Raw genomic sequence first — 18,590 nt, 5'->3', positions numbered from 1 at the left:
GGGAGTGAGGCTGGAAGTAAGGCTGAAATGCGTAGGGAGAACACCAAGGCTTTGCTCACACACACACATCCTAGGGCTGTGTGCCTGTAACAGTTCCATGATTGCCCCACTGAAAATCTAGAATCAACTAGTAGGCGTAAGGCCAAGGAGGCTAGTCAGGAGAACAAAGCAGGGCAGAGCTCTGCCCATATATCTTTCTGCACCCCGAAAGCCAAAGCTCTGGCCCAGCAGTCCTGTGCGACATCCACAGTTTCCTATTTTCCAAGGATTCCCTGGATTTTCTGCAGGCCAATCACAGCTATGCACAGCACAGCCAATCACAAGCCTCACTTACAGCCAGCAGGTTCACCCATGTCTCTGGAAGTGGAGGAACGGGTGGAATTCTAGGGTGAGTCAAGCCCCTAGGTGGCCCCCCTCTCAGTGGGAGGGATATGGGGGCTGTGAGGGAGAAGTGGGGTGAAAGAAGGACAAGAGAGAGAGCAACTGGTGTGAGGAAAGGGCAACAGGGAAAGCTGGTGAGAAGCTTCAACCCAGAGGGGGAGGAATTGAAGTATTGGGGGTGATTAGGAAAGTTGAGGGGGCAGAAATCCTCCAATGGTGGACTTGAGGGAGCAGGGTTTCCAATAAGGCAAAGAAGCTTTGCAAAGGAAAGGTTAGGAGCCTTATTGTGAGGTACTTACCTGAGGAAATAAAACATACAAATCATGGGGTCCATGATTATAAGGTAGTCCCTATCCTTGGGAGTGATGATGGGGTTGGGGTGTGACAGGCAGGTAATTATTAATAATAATAATAATCTGAGCACAGAATCCAAATAATAATTACATTCTTATCTATGCATTCACAAGTTAGTTCAGTTCACTTAAAAATGTGGACCAAACAAGATTATCTTCCATCTTTCCTACCCCCCCCCCCACACACACACACCCTACAAAGACTCTCCGGAGCTCTGTCCATGGTCCTGATGCCACTCCTAACTTGAACTGTCTGCCCACTTCTGCTTCCTCTCTAAAATTACTTCAGTCAACCCTTTTCAAGACCTGAAGCTCTTCTCCACCTCTGGTCAATGGCTTTTCTGGTAGTCTCAGCCTGGAACAGGACACATTCACAAACGAATGAGCAGTTTGGTTTAAAATATATATATTTTTAATAAAACGTTAGCTTGAAACAGTATTATTGAACATTTTAAAGAAAAGCACATTTACGTGTACTTCAGTTCCCATACTTGGAGCATCTAAATATCACTGGGGAGCAGTTTATGTCAACTGGAGCATTTCAAAGATGGCAGAGCAAATGCGAATGGATTTGGGTGTGGCGAACAGAGCCTAGGTTTCCACAGTCTAGCAGTCAGTAACACAGGGTTGTATTGGAAGGACACAGCTGCCCAGAAAAAGGATCGGCTGAGTACGACCCCTGGAACCAGGCCTCCACAACCACATAAAAATCCCCACATCTCTTCAAGAAGCCTTGTTCCGCTAAGAAAACAGAATCAGGAAATGGCCAGAGGACAGTCCTCTATGTCCACATAACAGGTCAAATTGAATACGGCAAGCAGATGTTAATAATGAAACCACTAAGGGTGAGAGTTGCTCAGAGGCCAGCCCTTTACGTCCAAATCAACAGCAATGATGATTGCTGTGAAGACCCTGTAATGACAGCAAAACTTTCTGAGCAGAGCTCTCTGTGACCACAAGAACAGGCAATAAATAAACTCCCTGGAGAAGGAGGACAAGTCAGAGCTCAGCTCCAATGATTGCTAAACAGGCAGCAGTGAAATTGGTGAGGGTTTTTAATAAGACTGACCGGCTGCAGATGAGATTCATGGGATGTTGGCCAAGCTATCCCAGTCATTAGGCAGGGTGAAGCCACTTCCTCAGGTGGCGGAATCCCCCCAGCTGGCATGCCCACAGGTGACCTGGCTGCCCGGCTGCCTCCACCAGCGGCAGAGAAGCAGCATCACCGCCAGCTTTGATTTTGAGCAAGATCATGTCTATTTGGGGTGAGATCTCACCCCAAATCAGCGCCATCTTGCTTGGAATCTGCACCAATGGCAGTAGTGCTTGCTTCTCCGCCGGTGGCAGATACAGCAGGGCACACAGTGGCAACAGAGCAGAAGGAGCAAGTAGGGGATGGCGGGAGCAGCGGCAGGGCAGGACAGCATTTCCCATTTTTCCTCAAGTGAGAAAACCAGATACACCAGCCCTGGGTGTTGGCCAAAGCTTCCAAGAACACATAAGTGATATGAGATAAGCTGCAAGGTGGCTTCCTCTGGGGGTCACCATATAAGGCCTCTATAACTACCGCATGGAAGATGGAATGAACTAATTGGTCTTCCATAGTAATGAATAGGTGTTTGTTTGCAGGAAGAAATGAGTGCCACAAACAGGCAGGTTAAAAAAAGGGCAATAGACTTCCGGGGTGGCGCCATCGGCAATGGCGGACTCCCTCTGAATTGGAGAGACTAGCTCCGCGCGAAACGGGTCCTTTCCGCTACGGCGAAGCGGGGACCCTTTTAAAAATCACAGGCGGATGAAGCCTGTGACCATGGGACTCGGCGGGCACCCTTAGCGCCCCCCCAACCCGCAAAGGAACCCACTAACGGGCCCCCGAAGCGAAGAGGGGGAAGTGGCGCGGTGCTGTGAGTCAACTGCTATTTTCGTGGAGCGAAGCCGCACAGCCGTTGCCGGAGAGCGCTGCCTTTTTCCTGGGACAATTTGGTTTCTAAAACAAGCACCCGTGAGTACTTAAACTTTGAACAATTGGACTTTAAATAAGGACTTGCGAGCAGAAAGGAATTGGACTTAAAAATTTTACTTCAATTTGGTACTGAAATGGGAAGGTCTAAACAGGAAGTCAGCCTTCCGTTTCTTTGTAGACAGAATAAAGCAAAGACAATGTAAACTAGAGCTCAGAAAATCGCCTCTAAAGGATTGGCTTTCATCATTTAAAATTGTTGAACCCCCCTTCGGCAGCAGGAGAAGAAGGGGGATTTTTTTTTTTTTGACTGTTTAAACCTGCAGAAGTGAGTTTAAAGTAAAGTAACTTTCCACCGTCCTGATCCTGGAGCGGGGTGTCAGGACTGACGTTTGAAGCTCATTGACCAGAGACAAACGCTTTTGACAGATAGCTAAAAGAAGAGAAACATAGTGATTCCATTGTTTCCTTTCGCACCTTAAAGGAACAAATATTGACAAAATATCTGAAAAAAGGAAACTCTGTTGCTAGACTTGTCTTTAAAAGAAAAATTAAATAGAAGTTTTCCCCCTAGAGGGAGACTGTGAAACTGTAACCAACTCCTGGGAGCTGGCAGCTGCTACAGATTACAATCGTGGGAACAGACATCTGACCTTCAGGACAATGTATTCAGAAGCTCTGTTGTGTGGTTTCTATAAAACAAATGCCCTACTGGAACAGCTACATGAGAAGACGAATTTGATGGCGGATTCGATTAGAAATTTTGAACAGGCAGTGGGAAAATATGTGGAGCCCACCCAGGAATCAAATCAGGACTGTGCCCTGACAGAACAGGCCCAACAGGAATATGAGCTTTCGGATTTGACAAATGAATTTGGAAAAAGCCAGATTTGGAAAGAAAAAGTTTGGTTTGGTTTGGAAATGGGGGGTTGGATAGACCCTCCTATGCAGGGATGTTTGGACTTTTCAAGTCTGGCAATGGGCCGTGAGATGTTTGGGATTGTGGGGGCTCTCAATTTTGGAGGGATTTTGAAACATGTTTTTAAATACCACATGGAATTTAGTGTCAATTATGAAAAAGGAGCTGATCTGTCGAGAAGGGTCAAAAATATTGCTAAGTTGGAGCTCCCACGAGTGAAACGAGCAGGAGACAAGGGAAAATACAGTTACAAATATGAAGAAGAGCTGCGGAAGTGACATGGAAGAGACTTAAGGGCCTCGGATATAAGGTTACCAGGTTAATGCGCCAGATCGATGGGATAATAAGGACTGACAAAACCCGGGACCAGGAGGAAGGGACGCTGGATGAAGATTGGATTTGTTTTTATTTCTTTTTTTCACTACTAGGACTGTTTTATAAAATTGATGAATGTTAGAAAAATGTTGGAATGAAATTACTTGGCTTTAGTAAAAATGTTTAAAGAATTATGCAAGAATGTTATGGTTATGAGAAGTTGGTAAAAATAAGATTTAAGTTTTAAGTTTCAAGGTTTTTTATAGCAAGATAAGATTAAAATAGTTTAAGGTAATGTAATGACAGAATATTATGAAATATGGAAAGGATTTGCTCTGACAATTAATAACCAGGATACAAGGAAGGGGAGGAGGAGAAGGTCAAGGAAAGAGGGTAATGACAGCTGAGGAGTTGAGAATAATGGATTTGTTTTTAAATGTTTTTAAATGTTTGTGGTGTATTTTTGTTTTGTTTTTTCTCTCTTATTTTGAATTTGTATATGTATGGTTGGAAGTGGCTTCTCTATTTCTTCTTTGTTTTTCTTTTGTAACTTTAAAAAAAAATTATTTTTTCAATAAATATCATTAAAAAAAGGGGGGGCAATAGCTCCGTGGTGATTGTTGTTGTTATCATCATCATCATTTTATTTATTTGCTGCTCATATGACTGGGTTGCCACCAGCCACTCTGGGGAGCTCCCAACAAAATATTAAAAACACAATAAAACATCAACCATTAAAAACTTCCCTGAACAGGGCAGCCTGCAGACGTCTTCTAAAAGTCAAACAGTTGTTTATCTGGTTGACATCTGATGGGAAGGCGTTCCATTGGGTGGCTGCCAATACTGAGAAGACCCTCTGCCTGGTTCCCTGTAGTTCCCTGTAGCTTCACATCTTGCAGTGAGGGAACCACCAGAAGGCCCTCATCCCCGGCATCTTCAGGCAGGGTTGAAAGAGACTCCTGCCCAAAATCCCAGACAGCCGCTGCCAGTCAGTGTGGACAATACTGAGTTGGATAGGCCAATGGTCTGATGCAGCTTCCTATATTCCTAAGGGGCTGGAGATGTTTCCATATCATTGTAATGGGTGGCAATTCATGCAAGAAAAGCCATTGCAATGGGAATCCCGCCGATGGGAGGGGGAAAGGAAATCCCCAAGCTGAAAGCACAAAAACCCACCCACTCCAGTATCTCAGAGCTGCTTGCTGAGTTTGCGCACTTGTCTCTCGCGGGCCTCAAAAGCTATCTTGGCATCCATCAGCTCGGCCAGAGCCTTGCGTATTGCCTCCATCTCCTGCTCTGCCTGCTCGTAGTTCTGGGCCAGCTCCCGGTTCTCCTGCTGCAGCTGCTCAAGGATCAACATGACGTCCTGGTTCTGCCGCCTGCAGCGGTTCTTGAGCTGCTCTGCTTCAGCAAGCAAGGTCTCCACCGTCTTGATCATGGACTCAATCTGCTCCCTGGACATCGCTGCAAAAGGGGAACATGAATATTTCACCTAATTCTTTTAGAAAGAGGAGCTCTTGGGTCAGATCAAGGAGCCACCAAGTCGGTTTGGCCTGGTCCATTAGAGCAAATGAGGCACTGCCCTACCAAAGCTCAGCCAGCCAGCCAGACCCCATATTCCTGCCTTCGTACTAACAACCAGTCACTGCAGATGGTGCTGCCTGTCAACTCCTTCCTCCTTAGAATACATTCACACACCATACATCAGGCTTCCTCAGCCTCGGCCCTCCAGATGTTTTTGGCCTACAACTCCCATGAACCCTAGCTAGCAGGACCAGTGGTCAGGGATGATGGGAATTGTAGTGTGATGGCCTGGGATTCCGAGTCTGAGACTGAACCGGAGGAATCCCAGCCGGCACAGGAGTCCCCGCCTCCAGGGCCGGCTGAACTGGGGCAAGGCCTAGATGCTGAGGAGCCTGCACCTGTGCCAGATCCTCAGGGGCAGGCACCAGGTGAGACCATTCTGGCCCCAGAGGTGCTGGAGGACTCAGTGGCTACAGGTGAGCCTCCCCCGGGGCCCAGTAACCCTTCGGCCTCTCCTGAACTGCAGAGGCTTAGGGCAGAGAGGCGAAGGGAACTGGTCTCTCCCAGGAGGAGTGCTCGCCTTAAGGCCAAGAGAGGCGGGGCTCCTGGGGGCCGGGACCGCCCCCGGCCTTAGAAGAAGATAAAGGTCAGGCAGCCCGGTCCCAGGTTGCGGGAGCAACGTCGTTGTGGAGTACCTGCTTTACCCAGACCTAGATCTGCACTCCCAGTGTGCCTGTTCCACGCCCGGCTTCCTGCTCCTGACTCTCCGGTGTTCCTGTTCCTCGCCCAGCTGCCCGCTGCTGACTCACCAGTGTTCCTGTTCCCCGCCTGGCTCCCTGCTTCTGCTCTACCAGTGTTCCTGTTACCCGCCTGGCTTCCTGCTGCTGCCCTACCAGCGTTCCTGCTCCCCCGCCCAGCTCCCTGTTTCGGACCTCGCGTCTCATCTAGTGATTGTCTACCCTGCTAGTGACTCTGGACTGAACTTCGGCTACGGTATTAGTACCTTCCCCCCCCCCCCGGGACCAGCACATGTAGTTTCAAAACAGCTGGAGGGTCGAGGTTGAGGAAGCCTGCCATACATTGAAAGCACAATGATTCCACTTTAAAGAGGCATGGCTTCCCGCAAAGAATTATGGGAGCTGTGGTCTGTTAAGAATGCTGAGAGTTGTTAAGAGGCCTCTATTTCCTCCCCCCTCCCCCCGAAAAAAACTACGATTCCCAGAGTGCCCTGGGAAGGAGGGTTGGTTGGTAAACAACTCTCAGCAAGAGCCAGTGACAGGCAGAGCCACTAATTATAGTTTTGTCCCCATCCTGCTCCTCTCTGCCAAGTTCTACAAGGAGCAACACTGAGACTAAGGAGGAGGAGGAATCTGGCAGGCAGGGCCATCGCTTGGTTTGGTTATAAGAAAGAAGGCAAGCAGTTGGGGGTTTACTGAGGACAGGCTGATATTGGTGGGGCAGTGCCCCACTTGTCCTAATGGACCAGACTCCACTGCAGATCAGTGCAAGCAATCCACTAGTCCAGAACTGGCTGCGGATCTCCAAGATCTTAGACAGAGAGAAGCTTCCTGCTGCTTGATCCTTTTAAAAGGAGATGCCAGCTGGGATTGAAGATGGGACCTTCTGTATACAAAGCAGATTGAACTATGGTCCCTGCCCTGGAACTGATACCACAACAGTGCAGGTTCAGTATTGTCTACTCTGACCAGCAACCACTCCCCAGGACCTCAAGCAGAAAGAGAGTCTCTCCCACCATCCTGCCACCTGACTTTTTAAACTAGAAATTCTGGAGACTGAGCTTAATACTTTCTACATGCAAAGTGTCTCCCTTCCACGGTGCTTTTGTCTCTTCCCAACTAAGAAGATCTCCAGGATCTGACAGGGGTCGTTCTCATAATTTGCTCTCAGGTCTTTGTAACTTGAGATGCCAGGGATTGAACCCAGAACCTTTTGCAGGTGTCCTGCCACTGAGCTAACCAGCCCTTCCCTCAGGCCCGAGGCAGTTTCAGTTTTTATAAGACAGTGTCAGTTCTTTGACTTGAAAGAAACCAAAATACATGGAAGGCTCTTTAAGAGTAGTCCAGTAAACTACAGATATGCCATATTCTGCAACTGTTGAATTTCCCAATTGATGCTGAAAGGCAGTCCCACATAGATTTAATTAGAGTGACATTATTATAATAATTATTATTAATAAGCATATTAGTTCCCTTTTTTTTACAAAAGTAACTCAGAGACTCGCACCAATAATTAAAAAATAATGAACCTGTCAATTATGATACCCCCGGTTTCTCAGGAAAACATCTGTTCACGTTTCTGCAGTGGTGTGTGATTCTTTCTTTGAATAAAAGCAACGTAGTGGAAGTTGGTCAGTATTTTAGTGAGAAGAATTTCTCCTCATGGGCATATTTTTCTATGTAGCTTTGGGTGATACCTTTGCACAAGAATTCTCTCTAACTAAATGCATTTCTGTATGCTATTTTCACTAATGTATGACCTGTGGAAAGACAGGCAGACATAGTTGGTTAGAGAACTTCACTGTAAAATTCAGAGAATTTTACAAGGTAGCTTTGTTTGGGTTCACATATTGATTTGAGAAGTGCAAAACAGGTCGTTTCTCATTCAAATGCAAACAAAATTATAATTCTCCTCCATCCCTACATTGACATCTACCAAGGAGAGGGGGGGACGGTTTATGGCTATAAAGCAGAAGGCATCACATTATGGGCTTCTCTTCCCTGCCCCCCAACACACCTCAGGTCTTGCCCCTCAGGAAAAGCTGCTCACTCACCAGCTGGGCTGCAGGAAGGCCTGAAGTAAGAGTTGAAAGAGAAAAATCCGTCCAGCTTTCCTGCTTAAGACGCTCAACCTAAGCAACTGGGTCTGTGTAAAGATGGGGCCTTGACTCCTTCCGCACTGTCAGGCCACAGGAGGGGTGCTTGATCGATCAGCTCATCAACATGAGGGTCCCTGAGTTTTCCCAGACAGCGACACGGAAGCAGATGCAAAGGATTGAGGAAAGGGATTAAGGCAAGCTAAATCCAGCTGAACATTCAGAGGCTTTACTGCCTGCCTGCTCTCCCGACAATCCGCGGCCTGAGCCTCGACTCCAGTTAGGGAGGAATGAAAGCAAGAACCATTGACTCTTTTCCTTGGAGAATGCTCAGATCCTCTAGCTCCCCAGAATGCTCCGGGATCTGGGGAGATCTCAAGCAAAGCAATAGCAGAGCATCCTTCCGCCTGGAAGTGAATGGGGCAGGTAAACAAAGGATTCCTTCACTCTCTGTGCAAAATGAGAAAAGCGGTCTCCTTAGGGCAGTGGGGCCTGGACAAATTTTTTGAGGACTGTGACATTCGCAGGGAAACCAAAATGCTTGTTTGCTATTGTACGACCAACCTTACTGTATGCTTGTGAAACATGGACCACTTATAAACGTCATCTCCAACTCCTCGAAAGATTCCATCAACGGTGTCTCTGAAAAATTATACACATCACTTGGGAATACAGGCAAACAATGCCAGTGTACTGGAAGAAGCAAAGATCACCAGTGCTGAAGCAATGATTCTTCAACATCAACTTCGTTGGACTAGTCATGTTGTTTGGCTGTCTGATCATCATCTTCCAAAGCAACTACTCTATTCTGAACTTAAAATGGAAAGCGTAATGGTGGTGGTCAACAGAGGTTCAAAGACTCTCTCAAGGCAAATCTTTAAAAATGTAGTATAAACACTGACAACTGGGAAACACTGGCCTGTGAGCGCTCCAATTGGAGAACAACCTTTACCAAAGGTGTCATGGGTTTTGAAGATGCTCGAACTCAGGACGAAAGAGAGAAACGTGCTAAGAGGAAGACACACTTGGCAAACCCTCACCATGATCAACTCCCGTCCAGAAACCTCAGTCCCCACTGTGGAAGGATGTGTGGATCCAGAATTGGCCTCCACAGTCTCTTACGGACTCGCTGTTAAAACCGTGCTTATGGAAGACAATCTTACTTGGCTATGAGTGATCACCTAAGAAGAAGAAGCCACTTTGCCCCACCCACCCAAGCAGCCCTTTCAATCCAAGGGCTGCATTCCTTAGTCAGCAGCCTTCTAAAGGCCACATGCTAAGTGGGGCAAAGGATTCAACTCTTAATAATAATAATAATAATAATAATAATAATAATATTTTATTTATATCCCGCCCTCCCCAGCCAAAGCCGTGCTCAGAGCGGCTAACAACAATAAAAGTAACACAGCATTCTAAAATCAATTCATTTTAAAATCAAACCAGAATCAAATTAATGACAACCATTGGGCTAGAGTTCTATGAGGATTACCAAAGGAGGGGGTCAGACTGTGCCTTGGCCAAAGGCCTGGTGGAACAGCTCTGTCTTGCAGGCCCTGCAGAAAGATGTCAAGTCCTGCAGGGCCCTAGTCTCTTGTGACAGAGCGTTCCACCAGATCAGGGCCACAGCCGGAAAAACCCTGGCTCTGGTTGAGGCCAGCCTAACCTCCCTGTGGCTCGGGACCTCCAAGATGTTTTTGTTTGAAGACCGTAAGGTCCTCTGTGGGACATACCAGGAGAGGCGGTCCTGTAGGTATGAGGGTCCTAGACTGTATAGGGCTTTAAAGGTTAAAACCAGCCACACTCACAAGTCAGATGGTTTCACGGACCAGTTGGGCGCAGAGGAATGGTAGGAGGAACCAGCTGGGGAACCCCCCAAGAGCAGAAGGCTCAGAGCCAGGGGAGTGGTGGTGGGACGACAATGAGTGGTCAGAGAGAGAAGAGGGAGAAGACTAGGAAGCGGAAGTGTCAGAAGCTGAAGGAGTAACAGGGCTTAGTGAGCAGGGGGAGCCTGTGGCAGAGAGAAGTCCAGAATCAGAGGCAAAGGCAAAGGCAGAAACAGAAGCAGGAGAGGAGGAGGAGGGAGGCCAAGAGACAGAGATGGGTCTGACTGCTGAAGAGGCACGGGTGTCTCCCCTTCCTGCTGCAACAAGCTCCCCTCCTGCCTGGTCTCCCAGAACCAGGAGAGGCATGAAGAGGCCAGGGGGAAAGAGAGCTTCACGCAGGGGCAGTCTCAGATTGCTTGGGGAAAACCTGGAGAGGAGGGGACTTAGGCAGCTGTGGGGAAGCAGGGACCTTCAGTCTCTGCAACTGCTTCATGGGGGCAAGACCTGCCAGAGATGAGTTGCTGTGCTCATTAGGCCTGACACTCCTGTGCAGATCCTGTTTTTGCTAATAAAGAGTTAACTCCACTTGCTCAGGGTAATTTACTGCTGGCTTGCTCCTCTCAGATGGGCCTCTCTCCATCCAGAACACTAATTGACTAGAAGTGCTCAACTTGCAGTAACATAAATTGTTTTTGCACATGGAGGTGTTTTTTTAATTGCTTTTACATGTGAGAGCATTTTTTATTTTGTGTGTATGTTTTTTAATGGTTATAATTGTTTTTTCCGTATGAAATGGTGCAATTGTTTTTACGGCTGGTGTTTTTGTTGTGAAATCGCTTTGGGATATTTTTACGGGAAGAGATTCGTTGAGTTAAATAGATTTTTTTTTTAAGTTGTACCAATACATGGCAATATGCAAATGGTGTGCGAATCAACATTCCCTTCTGTTTTTACTCTCTCTCTCTTTTAGCATGCTTTGTTGGCTGCTTTGATGACACAATCCCCTTTCTGAGAGGATTTCTGTTCTCTGCAACCACCCACTCTGACTTCTCTCTCTTTCTCTCTTGCTCTCTCCAGCTGGAGCATGCTCCCAAACTCTAAAAGCACCCTTCGGTAATCTTCCTAGTCTTTCTGCTCTGCCACCTTTACAATCCCATTATCCCTGGCCATTAAGAGAGAGAGAGAGAGAAAGAATCTATTTACCTATCTATGGAGAGAGAGAGCTCTTTGCCCCAGGAAGGGCTTATCTTTCAGGGCTTCCTCTTTTGCTAGCTACCTAGGAATAGCTCCATCGATTTACATTTACATCCAGGGAAATGGATCCCTATCACAGTCGGCCTCAGGAATCCTCCAGTGACTTCACAGGCTGTTTCAGAAGAGGAGGGGGGCTGAGCTGTATATGAATAAATAAAATTATTATTATTATTATTATTATTATTATTATTATTATTATTTTATACCCCACCCATCTGGCTGGGTTTCCCCAGCCACTCTGGGCGACTCCCAACAAAATATTAAAAACCCAATAAAACATCAAACATTAAAAACTTCCCTAAACATCGCTGTTGGTGATGAGGGGGAATATTGTGGTGTTTTGTAAACTGATGGTCAAGAAACTCACCCGGCTCAAGGGGTTAAATCTGGCCGTCTGGGCCTTTCTGAGTGGCCCTCAAAACTCTCCTCAGACCACAACCCCTCACTGGGCCTGCTTCACACCCAAGTGTTCTTACCAGGTTCAATGGTGTCCACAGTTAGCACCCAGGTAAATGGACTTGGTTGCCTGGATGGAGGTCGAAGGATGGTGTGTGGGGATGTAAACTATCCTACACACCAAGGCAAAATTTGCATTTCTAGCTCTGCCTACTTTTGCCTCTTGCCCCACCCACCACCACTATGTGGCCCTCAGAATGTCATGGCCCTTGAGTTGAAAAATAATTCCCCACCCCTGTTGCAAACTATGGGTGCCTTCTTTTTGTTGTTGCAAAAATTAAAACGGGCCTTTCTAAGCGTGTGTGTGTTTTTAACCAGAGACTCATGTGGGGCATGTTGCCAAATGAACCAAAAATGAAGAAAGGAAAAGTTGCTATATTTGGGGGCAGACTCTGTTCTTATGACTTGAGCAGAAGCCAGGCAGACAAAAAATTAGCAGGTGTTGCTTTTCCATGTCAAACACCATGTTTCTGTGTGGCTAGCTGCTATTAAAGGGTCAGAGAAAGAATGTGGCAACCCCAGGAGAAGAGAGCAGGGTTCGAATAGGAGGCCTACTCTCCTTGGGGTGACCCTTGGGCTGTTGTCGGAATAGAATAAAAAAAAGAGGAATGGGAAATGGGGAACATGTTGAGACAAAAAGAAAGGCTGTCCATCCTTCAAGTCCCTAGTGGGCATGGCACCAACACACAACAATCTTGGCCAGCTGCCAGAGTCCTCCAGGACCCTGACAGGGCCCACTGCTGGTGCCTGCGTGACTCAGGAGCATTGTGGGAAATTAAAATGGCACCTTCCTGATGCCTTGTGCTCATTCAGAGTCGTGCTTCTGCCCATCACCACCACAACCCACATAGGAAGCTGCCATACCCCACAAGTGTAACGAAAAAAAATAGAACATCCCATTTTTTATTGCCACAGAATGGCGGCCATTTTGGTTGCTGTGATTTCACTCGATTTCCAGACACAATTTCCCAATGCAATTTCCCCCTGAAAAGTGTTTGGGGGGGCACGACCTTGTGCAGCACCCCAAAATGCGCATTTTTTGGTGTCGTACCTGGAAAAAAAACCACTTTTGTTGGAGGACTGCAGCTCAAAAACAAGCAAGATCACAGCAACCAAAATGGCTGCCGTGCTCTCACGATAAAGAATAGCAAGATGGTGTGCTGGAAGTAGTAGCCTCGATTTGGGCTTCAAGGTGTTGGGGGGTATGAGCTGCTGTGCACTGAGTCAGACCAGTGGTCCAGCCAGCTCAGTACTGCATGCACTGACTGGCAGTGACTCTCCAGGATTTTAGGCAGTGGACATTCCCATCTCTACATGGAGATGTTGGAGACTGAACCTGGGACGTCCTACATGCAAAGAGGTTGCTCTACCACTAAGCTACAGCCACAGCATGGTAGGAGGTAGCTCCAGGAGAAGGTCTAGCCAACATAATGAATCCAGTAGTCCCAGTGGTCTAGGTTGCTTAGCAACAATCGCAAGAGGCCTAGCAAAGCATCCCAACTGTTGCATAGCTAGACCGTGAGAGGCTTCTGTTGCCACCATCTTTGTGCCGACCAATAACAATCACACAGGGCAGCATCACCCCCTCTCTGTTGCCTGGCAACCACAGCAAAAGGCCAACCTTGCCCCCGCCTCTTTGTTGCCAAGCAACCATTACAAGAGGCTTAGTACCACCATTTCTGTTGCTTAGCTATTCACATTCGAGACTGGCGGTGCCATCACCACTTTGTTGCCTTAGCAACGTACACCGGACAAAGTAGGGCTTAGCGGAGTCGTCAACAAAACAGATACCGCCAGAAGCGTATATCCTGAAGAGAGTTTTATTGGCTCCAAGCACGGTGTGGGTGGATGGTTTTCTTCTGTCACGAAATCTGATTTAATCTTTGGTCTGGTGGTCTGAAAACAATCTGTCAAATAAAAGACGCTGGGCAGTCAAAAAAACACCCCCAGAGCTGGTAATGATCCCGCCATGGAGGCCCCTGGCCCCTCCCCACGAGCTATTCGTAGCGGTGCTTGCGCCTCTTCGCCGCAGATCGGATCATGGCGGCTGCCACACCCATCATGCCAATTGTCCCCACAGCAATGGCCTCGGTGACCTGTAAGAAAATGAGAGAGAACAGTGGGTGGGCTATGAGTCAGAGAGAGATTCACAGAAGTCGCACACTGATGTCACACGCCCAACACACACTTCCGCTTGTCATGTGTCTGAGCGGCTTTACCTTTCCCCCCACCGTTTTCTTTCGGATAAACCGCTCTTTACCGCTAAATCATCACATATGCCAAACCCCTGGTTTTCGTGGCTGGGCAAACAAAAGTGTGGAGAAGTCCCATCTTCACATCATATCCATTCTTCTAATAAATGCTTACAAAACAGACTTGCAAGGAGCGCTGGCTGAATCTGACCCCATCTTACATTTAAAGAGGTATTATACCCACTTTAAACAGTTGTGGCTCACACACACACCCAAAAAATCCTGAGCGTGCTAAGAATTGTTAGGAGTCCCCCATTGCCATCACAAAGCTACAATTCCCAGAGTAGTTTAACAATCAATTCCTCTTTGCAGGGATCTCTGGGAACTGTGGTGCAGCTGGGTCCATCTGACTGGTTCACTTTCTCTCTGTTTCTCATTTTTCCTCAACATTTCCATCTCAGTTTGCAAATTCATCGGCATTTCAGTATGAATATCTCCTATATATGCACACGTTTTCGTATGCAATTTTGCAAAATGTGCACTTTTTATCCATGAAGTTTTCCACCAATGTAATGCTTTTTCCCCAGGTTATTATTATTATTTTTTTACTAATTATGCTGTTTTATGCACACTTTGTCCCCAAATGTGCATTTTTTCCTACACATTTCTTGCCTGGAGAACAACATTGCAAAATTCAGAGGAGCATGAATTTCGAAAGATAATTGTGTTTCAGTTTGTGTGTTGTTTTGGAAAGCCCCAATTCAGTGTGTTTACCTTTAAATGCAATTTTATCCCCCATCCATACTTGTAAAGTAGGGTGGGATCGGGATCCCTACTTTGCAGAAGGGGAAAACACTGAGGCTGAATGAACACTGCCTCACTTCAAGTGAATTTGAGGCCACACTTGAACCAGAGACTTCCTGGTTTACAGTTTACTCAGTGCAATGCATTAGCTCTAATAGGGTAGGTAGCCTTTGGGGTGAAAGGGAAGCAGCAGTTGTACTGGGATTTTTGCTGCAGAGAGTTGAAAGCGCTACAAAAAAAGGACATCACTGCTGCCATAGTGAACATGCTCATTCTGCTCTCTTTTCTGGTCAAAGAGGTGTTGCAGGTTTTTGGCCTTGCTTCAGGAACCTGTGAAACCTGTCTGAGCCAGGCATGACAACATAACAAAGGAAATGTAAAGCAGAAAGAAAGAAGCCTCCCTCATACCACCTTTACTTTCCTCCCTCTTTCTCTTCAGTATACCTGAAGAAGCATCTCCACCTCCATTGTTCTGCCTGGACACTGAGGTCCACCACCGAGGGCCTTCTGGCGGTTCCCTCACTGCGAGAAGCCAAGTTAGAGGGCACCAGGCAGAGGGCCTTCTCAGTAGTGGCACCCGCCCTGTGGAACGCCCTCCCACCAGATGTCAAAGAGAAAAACAACTACCAGACTTTTAGAAGACATCTGAAGACAGCCCTGTTTAAGGAAGGTTTTAATGTTTGATGCATTACTGTATTTTAATATTTTGTTGGAAGCTGCCCAAAGTGGCTGGGGGGAAGCCCAACCAGATGGGCGAGGTATAAATAAAAAATATGTTGTTGTTGTTGTTGTTGTTGTTGTTGTTGTTGTTGTTGTTGTTATAAATGTCAGACTCCAGCCTTATTTCCATGTTGTAGAAAGGAAAAACATTGAGGCTGAACTAATGCTGTCTCATGGGACGCGGGTGGCGCTGTGGGTTAAACCACAGAGCCTAGGACTTGCTGAGCAGAAGGTCGGCGGTTCGAATCCCCACAACGGGGTGAGCTCCCATTGCTCGGTCCCAGCTCCTGCCAACCTAGCAGTTCAAAAGCACGTCAAAGTGCAAGTAGATAAATAGGTACCGCTCCAGCGGGAAGGTAAACGGCATTTCCGTGCGCTGCTCTGGTTCGCCAGAAGCGGCTTAGTCATGCTAGCCACATGACCCGGAAGCTGTCTGCAGACAAACGCCGGCTCCCTCAGCCCATAGAGCGAGATGAGCGCCGCAACCCCAGAGTCGGTCACGACTGGACCTAATGGTCAGGGGTCCCTTTACCTAATACTGTCTCACTTCAAGAAAGGAGATTCCAACTAAACATGAGGAATCACTTTCTGAGGGTAAGAGCTGTTCTGCAGTGGAACAGAAGTCCTCGGAATTTGCTGTGAGTTCTGAAATGCAGGGTGGGGGACTGAAGTAGACTGGGCCCCTTCCAGCTCTACATTTTGCAATTCTACCTGGTCACTCATTGCAACTCCATATCGCAGGTCCATCACAAAGTGTTCACAGTTGTGGCTCGTCAGATTGTAGGGCATCTCCCTCCCAACCAGCTCCTCTGCCCGCTGGAGGATCTTGGCAAGTGGCAGCACAGGAATCGTGAGGTCGTGCTTGTTGTTCACTCGGAACTGGTCTTTCCTCACCACAACATCAAGCCAGTCCTTCTTCACGTAAGCTCTGTCAGACAAGACCGCCAGTACGCTGGCAGCACCGTTTGCAAGACGGTCGCCTGTTGGAGGGAAGGAAGAAAGAGGTGGGGAGACTCTCAGGGGCTCAGAATCTGCAAACAGGGCAGGAAGAACTGAAAGGACAAATTAAAATAGGGAGATCTGGGGAAGCAAAAATTTGGAGCACATTGATCACCCTCCTGCCATTAAGATGGTTGTTGTTGCTGCTGCTGCTGCTGCTGTTTCCACTATTATTCCACTAGACCCTCTGGTGGAACACTCTATTTAAAGGAAACTTGTTTTCATCTTTTGGCTCCCACAATGCCTTCCTACAGGGAAACGTGAAGTCTCTCCAGATGTTGCTGGACTCCAGCTCCCATCAGGCCCTTAAGTCAGCATAGCCAAGGATGATGGGAACTGTAGTCCAGCAATATCTGGAGGACCACAGGTTCCTGATCGCTGCAGCAGGCATGGGGAACCTTTGGCCTTCCAGATGTTGCAGAACTACAACTCCCAGAGGCCCCCTCAAGCATGACCAAGGGAGTTGATGGGATTTCAGCAACATCTGGTGGCATGAAAGTTTCCTGCAGCAGCCCTTCGAGACCCTCAGAAGAGTTCTGCTGGATCAGACCAAAGGCCTTCCAATTGAATAGAGTATTTGAAAGAGCCTGGCTGTCTGGAACCCTGAACAGAAGCACTTCCATGCGGCAACACTTTGTTGCAGGCGGCACTTGTGCCTTCTACAAGCCATGTACAATCCTTGGAGTTCTGCACAGAGTATCAGGAAATGCTCTAAAGTGTGTGTGTGTGTGTGTGTGTGTGTGTGTGTGTGTGTGTTATAAATTAAGGTTACCAGATGTCCCTGTTTCCTGGGGACAGACCCGAGATTTACAAATCAGTCCCCATTCAAAATCCATTGAAGTTGAAAAGTGTCCCCAGATTCATTGGAAAAAATCTGGTAGGTAAAGGTAAAGGGACCCCTGACCATTAGGTCCAGTCGTGGCCGACTCTGGGGTTGCGGTGCTCATCTCGCTCTATGGGCCGAGGGAGCCGGCGTTTGTCCACAGACAGCTTCTGGATCATGTGGCCAGCATGACTAAGCCACTTCTGGCAAACCAGAGCAGTGCACAGAAACACCGTTTACCTTCCCACTGCAGCAGTACCTATTTATCTACTTGTACTTTGACATGCTTTCGAACTGCTAGGTTGGCAGGAGCAGGGACCGAGCGACAGGAGCTCATCCCGTTGTGGGGATTCGAACCACCGACCTTCTGATCGGCAAGTCCTAGGCTCTGTGGTTTAACCCACAGCGCCACCCACGTCCCTTTAAAAATCTGGTAACCTTATGATAAATGGTTCTTGCTGTCATTCTGTTACAAAGTCTGAACAGCTCAGACCTCTCGCACAAGCACAGCCATGCCGGGGGGGAGGCGCTTAGCCAGGTTTTTTGCCCCAGGTGAAGCCCCCAGAGGGGTGCCATTGAGGCTTCCAGCCTCTGTGTGTGTGTGTGTGTGTGTGTGTGTGTGTGTGCGCGCGCACACATGCGAATATGCGTGAGGGGTTGCCAAACTTGGTCTTTGACCTGAGTGAAATAAAGCCTAGTTTCGCCCCTGCCCATAAGCCATCCTAGGAGCTCTTGCCATGAAATAATTCTTAAGAAGGAGTGTTAGGATCCAAGCCACGGAGTTGCCCCTTTAAGGCCTTCTGCAACCCAAGGAAGGGGAGAGGCCTGAGTGGGTGCGGTCTGTCCCTGAAGGTATAACAGGCTTCATTCCACTCCAAGACATTGTAGGAGCAAGGTATGTCATGGGCTTTGTCCTGGGCTGATGGGTTTTCATGGAAACTTACATTCAGGAGCTAAGTGAACAACTTTGCCTTCCCCAACGTAGATGGCCCAGTGCTGATAACAAGAGCGGAAGATCTCAATAAGGTCGCCAGGTTTAATTTCATCCTACAGGTAAGAAAAGAAAAAGGAAATTAAAGAAAGATTGGAGTGGGGTTTTCGGGTGGGGCTAAAAGGCTGCTGCTTGCCCATCTCCCAGAGATGAGACAGAAAGGTAGCATTTCCTTTTGTGGCCAAGATTGCTGTTTCTGGTTCCATGCCCAGTGCTTCACCCCAGGGGTAAAGGTAAAGGGAC

At 47.6% G+C, this 18,590-nt stretch overlaps 1 protein-coding gene and 1 long non-coding RNA gene across 2 annotated transcripts in view; both read right to left on the bottom strand.

Moving 5' to 3' along the window:
- Window positions 1-4,585: 4,585 nt before the first annotated feature.
- LOC308465674 lies at window positions 4,586-11,885 on the bottom strand. The gene is made up of 2 exons (XR_013980529.1): window positions 11,839-11,885; window positions 4,586-5,392 (listed from the first exon to the last, which is right to left on the bottom strand). It is a non-coding gene; the product is annotated as an uncharacterized lncRNA (long non-coding RNA).
- Window positions 11,886-13,622: 1,737 nt separating this feature from the next.
- Window positions 13,623-18,590, bottom strand: part of LOC308465657 (uncharacterized protein) — a 30,883-nt gene continuing 25,915 nt past the window's right edge. Inside the window, exons 7-9 of the mRNA XM_080985721.1 lie at window positions 18,301-18,403; window positions 16,246-16,514; window positions 13,623-13,914 (exon numbers count right to left, since the gene is read on the bottom strand). Of these exons, the coding sequence (XP_080841847.1) occupies window positions 13,816-13,914; window positions 16,246-16,514; window positions 18,301-18,403 (471 nt within the window). The 3' untranslated portion in view covers window positions 13,623-13,815. The remainder of the gene's footprint in view (window positions 13,915-16,245; window positions 16,515-18,300; window positions 18,404-18,590) is intronic.

The sequence above is a fragment of the Podarcis pityusensis genome, assembly GCF_964106645.2.
Source record: "Podarcis pityusensis genome assembly, chromosome: 16".
In the NCBI taxonomy this organism is placed as follows: domain Eukaryota; kingdom Metazoa; phylum Chordata; class Lepidosauria; order Squamata; family Lacertidae; genus Podarcis; species Podarcis pityusensis.
Note: the sequence above shows the minus strand (reverse complement) of the source record. Positions and strands in the feature narration are given on the sequence as shown.